Source organism: Fomitiporia mediterranea (genome assembly GCF_000271605.1).
Source record: "Fomitiporia mediterranea MF3/22 unplaced genomic scaffold FOMMEscaffold_9, whole genome shotgun sequence".
Taxonomy (NCBI): Eukaryota; Fungi; Basidiomycota; class Agaricomycetes; order Hymenochaetales; family Hymenochaetaceae; genus Fomitiporia; species Fomitiporia mediterranea.
In genome coordinates, this window is record NW_006760394.1 from 1,111,790 (window position 1) to 1,119,820 (window position 8,031).

The 8,031-nt window shown below is 47.0% G+C and overlaps 1 protein-coding gene across 1 annotated transcript; it reads left to right on the plus strand.

Annotated features, from left to right (window-relative positions):
* Positions 1-3,999: 3,999 nt before the first annotated feature.
* On the plus strand, positions 4,000-7,204 carry FOMMEDRAFT_159201 (uncharacterized protein; the record flags this gene model as incomplete). Its single annotated transcript, XM_007269207.1, has 2 exons — positions 4,000-4,170; positions 4,361-7,204. The coding sequence occupies 2 exons, from the start codon at positions 4,000-4,002 to the stop codon at positions 7,202-7,204; spliced, it is 3,015 nt and encodes a 1,004-aa protein (XP_007269269.1).
* Positions 7,205-8,031: the final 827 nt, after the last annotated feature.

The window sequence follows — 8,031 nt, forward strand, 5'->3', positions numbered from 1 at the left end:
CAGTCCGAAATCAACTCGTTCAACGCTCTGGATCTCAACCTGCATGCACCACTCACACTCACTGCACGCCATCGCTGTGCGTCCCATCTTTTCTTTCTTATTGTTACTCGCTAAATCACTCTAAGCCTGTTTCACAGGCGTAGCCTCAACCTCCAAAACCTGCTCGACCTTGCAATTCAACTCGCAGGGACTGAGCGACGACCAAGGCGTGGTGACGAAGACTACTTTGTATGGCCCAAGGACACGTTAATCCTTTACCAACGTGAATTCTGCTTGCAGAAGAATGAGGCAGAGGCTGCTAGTGGTGCAGGGATTGGGACCGTAGAAATAATATAATATTCACTATCTTTTTGTATTAAATAATTAAATATAATTACATTTATTAATTATTTGATACAAAATTGCATGCAAAGCAGAAGCAATCTATCCAGATGCTTGTAATGACTTGTATATATTGTAAGAGAATACTATACTGTCAAAAAATAATAAGTATATTTTAACATTATTATTTTGGGAGGTATGTTATAATCACTTATATATCTTGACAATATGTACAATCATAATTAATAACAGTAATTCCAATAATTGTTCTAGATTCTTATTATACTTGCATTAAATTATAATTAACTTGTGAAAACCCCTATGAAGAATATAATTGCTTCAACAAAATTTACAAAAAGTATAAAATATACCTGGTTATAATCTAATACAAGTGTTGCGACTTTTTCGTGATGCTATCGAACCTTTCAAGCAAGGCAATTACATAATTTGACAACAAGGAAGCACGATGGGTGCTATCTGGAGCACACAGTGTCAAGGCAGAATCATAGAGTGAAATTGCCTCGTCTAGAAGTTTCTCTGATCCAGTATACTGACATAATGCTGTGATTGCTACGCCAAGGCTGGCCTGCAAGGCTGATTGGGTAGGGTGACGTTCTGGGAGAAGTTCCAGTGCAGTACGAAAAACAAATACAGACTCATCTAGGTCATGTTTTTCGGACCATCGCTCGTACCGTTTAAGCAGAGAGCTGCCAAGCTTTAAGGAAGTATTTGGTCGATAATGGTGATCACTAGACAGGAGATTGAGTACACTTTGCTGAAGTAGAATGGAGTTATCGTGTCTTATGCGCTGTCCAGTGTGTTCATATGCAGTACAAATTAAAAGGATATTATCAATCCAGATGGGAGATGGGTTGTTTCGGAAAGCTTCTGGATGCAAACCCATTGAGTCTAGCAATAGCTTTACAACCCAATCTGTCTCCCCTGATTTCCTCGGGTCAACATCAATCAAGCACCGAATAGTACATTGCTTACTTGTGTTGTCCATTATTGGCCTTGGTAGTTTCTGAGGTGAGCTCTATTCCAATCAAGACTTCAAATGAGAGAGGTAGAGATGGCAGCGAGTGTCTCCACTGAGCACTGAGGAAGTCGGATCGCGGTATTAAATAACCAATATGAGACATAGCGCTGGCTGGAACAAACTACCTATACAATAGCATTGAGTGATTGGTACTGATAAAAGAGAAATATACTTGTAATAAAGATACGTTACGACTATTCACGAGGAGAGTCGATGGTACTATAGGTAAAATTAAAACTCCGACTGGATGTCCATTATCTCATCGCCTTTCAATTTCAAATTCTTTCTCCGTTTTTCTTTCACTTTCAAGGACATCACGCTGTGAAATCTGGCCATCCTATGGCACAAAGGTCTACGCACTCCATTTTGTACGACGTACGGCTCGGTACCACCTTCAAATACTGTGTGCTTGACGGCTACTTCCTTGAGGTTCTGTCTCTGCTGCCCTGCTGCCGTTGTTCTAGGGAGCGAATGGTTGCGATGCCAAATGCTTATAACCATTATGCGTGCTTTGCTTCGCGATGGCCAATGTCGATATGATGCGGATGTCTCAACCTCTCTTTCGGTAGTCTAAAATCCCACAATGCCTTTGCTGTCTATTCTGCAATTTGATCTTGCCTTTCACTAACTGTAAGGTGTTTGTTGTTTCTGGACATTGTAATCAATGACCACTTTAGCTATTGTCTGCTGCGCTATTGGACTCTTTTCATATCGTATCAAACCCTTTGCTTCTCTGCAAGTACAAAGGTTCTATTCTGTCCGTCAGATTATTCATATAGTGAGAATACTATTCGACAGACGGATTTCCATTCATCGGTCGCTTTGTCATTGTCTCATTGATTTGATTCCATTTTCCTCCCCTTAGGAACCGAACCTGCTCTCGCTGTCCACTAGGCTACCGTCGACAATAGACAAATAGACTAACAGACCAACGAATAGACCTTGACGCTGAAACATGAAAACATGATGACAAAAAAAGCGCCTTGCTGGGAGAAATCGTCCAAGAAGGGGGTTTGTGAGTTCGGGAAGGACTTCTACTATTGACCGCAGTAACAACGATGTTAAATATGATCGGACGTTTATCTCGAAAGGTTGAGATTGAGATTGAGATTGAGAAACCGCGCTTCTCCCCCGGTAGTCGGATGATTGTCTAATACGAATACTACTAAGTAATTCTCACAGCAGGATCACACCGCTGAAGCAGTGAAGCCCAGTATCTAGTATCTTTGCTCCTTCAGCCTTTGCCTCCGACATCTCAGCAACGCTGCAACGGCGTCTCCGAGATGCCCTCCTAGGTATCTCAATCATAACCTTTTTGCGTTATGATCTGCAGTGGATGCACAAATAGAAATTATTCATGCCTTCAGGTTGGCTTGACAGCCACTGCGGTACCGCGACACAAGAGAATATAGAAGTGGAGTTCACAGGCTCATATGTCAAAATGTTTAATTGGATGATCGATGAAATTCAAACCCGATATGCACGCCCTTGATTCCTTGAAGCCCGTGTGGTCTCTCGCGAAGCTCATTTGACTTCTACTTATGAGCGCTTCCATATTGTCTTATTCAGGAACCAAGACAGGATGCTTGTATACTTATATATAGGCCTGATCTCCTGGTCGCCACTGTTGAATCACTTGAATGGATGCCCTCCCCTACTTATCCCCAAGCTTCTTCGCCGAATGATTGCTATAGCGACGCGCGAAGAGATGCGAATCCAGTATGGGCGGTGGCGTTTTTTGAGTGAAGGAGGAAAGAGTCCGGACTCTGAAAAGACCACGAGTCCGGCCTGTTGTTGTACGTTGCGAGGGCGTCATCAAATTCTAGCTTTATGCCTCATATGGAAGTTTCTATGTCTCGTTTTCGTTACTTATTCAGCTTATTTCTTTCTTTGTAATTTTTGTGACCGGTAATGCCTTTCGTCGTTCAGACATAACCACTGGCCATGCAGCATCTGGATAAATAAAACTATTCGCTGGAAGCAATAAGAATGCGAATGGCATTGGAAGACGCACAGCAAGACGAAGTGGACGCGTCGGAATGGAAAGCGGACAGTGAGACAGCAACCGATAGCTTAGTAGAAGAGGCAGAACAAGCGACCCGAAGTATGCACTTACTTCATTCTCTTTCCTGCCTTTTACCGCCATCTCCCCGCCCTCTCGACTGAGCCCAAGGCGTTCCTCGTCCTCTATTTCACAGCGCAGCGGAAAGCCCGTTTGGAAGAAATTCGTCGTTCATTGGTTCGTCACTCGCTTGGTACCTCCGTGTTTTTCGAAGTCAAGTTGACAACCGGCTTACGGATTTATTTAGCTTGCCCGCTCCCGGTCAACGAACGACGACGACGTTATTTCAGGACACATACGATTGTATCGCACGAATATACACATCGTGTCCCGCTCCCTCTTTTTATAAGTAAAAAGGAATATACGGGCGCGCGGAGCTCAGCGCGACGAAGGGCCGGGCCTTTCGACCAACATAACATCTCATCCCACGTTCATTTTGCATATACACGCTCCTTCCCCTCAATAAAACGAACCTTGAGCTTGCTTGCTGTTCTCCGTTTTTGCTTGCTTGCAACAACTCGCGGAGCGAGGTCGAAACGCAGTCTCTTTCCTTTCATCGAGTTACCGTTAACCGAAAATGTCTTCTTCATCTCCGGCTTCGACGACCTCTGCATCCGATGCAGATCGGGTCGTATCTGGTGTTAGTCTGCGTGCGTCTGTGCTTGAGGCGGCGTTGGACCTTGGAATCCGCAACTCCGTGATGAAGAAATGGATGTTCAATCCTCTGGCAGAGGACGAAGAGGAAGAGGTGAGCAATTCTTCTCATGTCCGCGTCCTACCCTATATATGCTCGTTTTCCGTATCCCCCACGTTATGTTTTTTTCCATGCTTGTCATACGTTGGCATGGCTTTGCATTCCCTGGGATTTTTCCCGTTATAATAAGTCTGGCATGCTGACCCCCTCGTGTCATCCTCGCCTTTTTCAATGGCACATCTAGCATAACACGCCAGCCTTGACATCGCCTTCGACTTCAGAAGAGTCGTCTATGTCCCCGTACAGCATCATAACGCCGAGCCAGTCTACGTATAACTATAACTATCCTTATCCAAGACAACTCAATCCGGACAAACTAGGATCCGGATCTAGCGACCAGTTCTCCGCGAATAATATCACCTTGGGCTTGGGAGGCATAGGCGCGACCGATCAAATTCAAAAGGCGCCGCCCATGAAGCTTACTCTGGCTGTCCCCCCAACTCGGAATAAATTGAAGAAGCAGCGTAGTCCGACGGGATATGAGAGCGACGGCGGAGGCGGAGGTTATCTTTCAGATGGACCTAAAAAAGCCAAGGTCAAGACAAAGAAGGGTATGACGTGGAGAAGGAAAGACACCGCAGATGGGGATGATGAGAGCGACGGAGGCTATCGCAGTGAGGCGATCTCGGGCAGCCGAGTGGGCGCGGGAGAAACGAAGAAAGCAAAGCGGAAGGCGAAAAGTACTAAGGAGAAGGGTGGGATCAAGCGGGAGGAAGCGTCACCTACGCCGCCCTTGGGAGACCGGGACCCAGGCGCACTGCTTGCGACTATCAACGCGTCTGTCTTGCCTGATCCAGAGTCTCGTTCTGGCTCTGCGATAGGACATAGCATGGATGGCTACCTTACTGACTCGGGGGTTACGGAAAAGCGCGGGCGCACGAAGAAAAAGTCCAAAACGAAGGAAAAGGGAAAGAAGAGTCGGGCGGGAAGTCCGGGAGAGGATGATGCGACCACGTATACACCCACGAAGAAGAAGTCGTTGTTCCGATTGATGGGACGGTCTGTATCTCGAGAAGGCAAGGATAGAGATCGGGAGGTCGAGACGCCGCCTCCACTGCCCGCTCCGCCGCTACCGATGATACTGCCGATTGCGGAACGTTTCGCACGAACGGGGACGCCGACTGCGAACGGGAGTACCAATGCCACGTTAACAACAACGTCCTCGTCCTTGGATGCGGGTTCGAGCTCGACCTTGACCAAGTCTTCCTCGTCCATCGAGCTGCGTTCAGTCGGTAGTCTGAGTACACTGGTTCCTCCACGTGACCCACTGCGTTCCGAGAGTCCCTGGAGCAACCGCAGCGCGCCGAGTAGGATAGGTGTGACGACTACCGACAGGGCAGGGTCGTTCGATCTTCCTAGGGTGAACAGAGATATCAATGTAATTTCTCTGTCTGATGCGCTTCGGCCCCTTGCGAATGGTACACGTTCAGAGCCCGGGCATGGTAGCAACAACCGATCCGACTCTGGGCACGAGACGAGTCATGGCCATGACCGACCGACGTCGCCTACCGCCATCACCACCAACGGCAGCACCAGTCCGGAGTCGGGGAAGTCACCGACGAAGAGGATAGCCAAGCTCTTCCCGTTCGGGCATTCGCGCGAGAACGACAGCAACGGATCATCCTCCTCGTCGAAGACTACAATCTCAAACCCGAATCCACATCTCGGACAGAGGGAATCGTCGATGGGATTGCCGAATCCATTTGAGATTGCTGCTGCGTTGACGGCAACGGCGAAGGGTCTTTCACCAATGCACTTGCTTCCTCAACACAAGCATGCGAACCTGGACGTGAGGCGGTCTGATTCACCCGAGTCGTTTATTATCATTAACGAAGAGGATGGGATCCCGACTCCCATGCGGCAACAGCGCTTTGAGAACGCGAATGCTGGCTTCGATGTGAATGACTCGTCTGCCGTGCGCGGAAGGTCTGATACACCTTCCAGCCTTGCTGATCGACGACGCGCCAACTTGGACGTACTCGACCTCACACCTACTCAAAGTCGAGCAGGCTCACCGAGCCCCAGCCGTGATGGATTTCGAGCAGCACGAGCGAGTGTCCTCGCATACTACCAGGTCCCACCGCCATCCCCACCTCCCGCAGGACCTCTCCCTCCAAGACCTGACAGCGTGAACGACGCACCTTTCTCACGCCGCGGAAGCGATGACAACCAACTATTATCACCCGGTCGAGCCTACGCTTCACGTTCTCCGTCTCCTCTCGGTCCTGGTGGTCGATACTCGCGATCGCCTTCTCCAGGGATGGGTATGGGTCAAGTCCGTCGTGGACGTGAATCCCCCTTCCCAACTCGTCCCATCCTCCCACCGCAAGACAGCCGAGAACTCGTCGAGCGTGTAGAACGATACAAAGCTCTATACGCTGCTGTCGACGCTGACGGTGCTGACGTACCCGAGGACGCATTTGTGGGTATGGACGAGTTCTTTGATAAACATAGTTCAGCGTATATCCGCGCTGCGCGTGCACGTGGGGAGAAACGTGTGTATTTTGATGTTGTGAGGAGGTCGTACGAGGCTAGTCTGCGAAATAGTCATACATTTTATGTGAATGGTCCTCATGCGATTTTGCCGCCGGAGATAGCTATCGAGCCTGCAGACGACTACGATCCTAGATACAACAACAACAGTACCGACTTTGATGACGCAACAGACGAACGTCTCCGTTACTCCACCACACTATCTGACGCCGAAGTAGCAGCTGCCGAACACCTTAACACATTAGAAACAGTCGTAGAAGAAGACTCTTCTTCCGACTCTCGTTCATTCGCAGCTTCTTCCGTATATTCACGGTACAGCGTATTGGACGAAGGGAAGAGCGCTACAGTACGTGAAGGGTTCGTTAGAAGGGTTGCGGCGCTGTATGGTCAGGACAAGTTGTTAAGGGAGGAGATACCTGAGGTTCCGAAGATACCTAATGAGTTTCGCGATGCTGCGCCCGCTGCTGGACGGCCCCCGAATGAAAAGGCTGCTGCTAGTGCGTTGAAGGTTACCAGTAGCCCGTTTAGATTTTGAATATGAATGTTCCGTTCTTTTACTCTTGGCCTTCTCTTATTTTCATATCCCTTCCCTTGCTTGCTGCGTTCGTCCCTTGTGCCTTACCTTTGTATTCTTGGTCTATCAGGTTGATCTCTGGCCCCAACCTACTATCCTCAGCTAACTCGTTACACTTTTAAGAGTAAACTTGTATTAGTATCATTGACGTTCTTTACTTCTTACATTCTTTTCTTTTTGCCGTTTTAAAAAGATAGACGTTTGAACCCCAACCATCTTTAATTCTTCTATATCTCTTCTGTCTCTTATTACGTCTTGACTTACTCGACTTACTCTATGAATCCGGCTCTCTACCCCTGTATACATGCTAAAACGAAGAAGATAGGTGAAATATTGTTCGGTTGTTTTTTTTTGGTGTATTTTGGTTTCTATATAGTGTTGAAGAATTACATAGCATAATATTGCATTGTTAACATACACTGATATAATAGGCGTGGTCAAACCTTGCAATTCTCTGTGCAATTCACCTTGCAATTCTAGGGTGAATCACAAGGTGAATCATGTGTGCAGGTTTGACCAGCACACTTGTACATGTGCAATTCACCTCAATATACCAACCCTTGATCTTACTGCCTTTTTCATAAGTATTGTCACACTTGATGATTCATCATTTTTGTCACAAAAGTAAACAAAACAAAAAAATAACTATTTCTCACTCAATTCTGCACAGAATTCAGTGATTATTTGACATAAATTCATGTTTTTTAAATATGCTTCAAATAGACACTTTAATTATTAAATTTGAGCAAGATTTGACTGAGTTATAGTGAAAATACACTGTTTTTCAT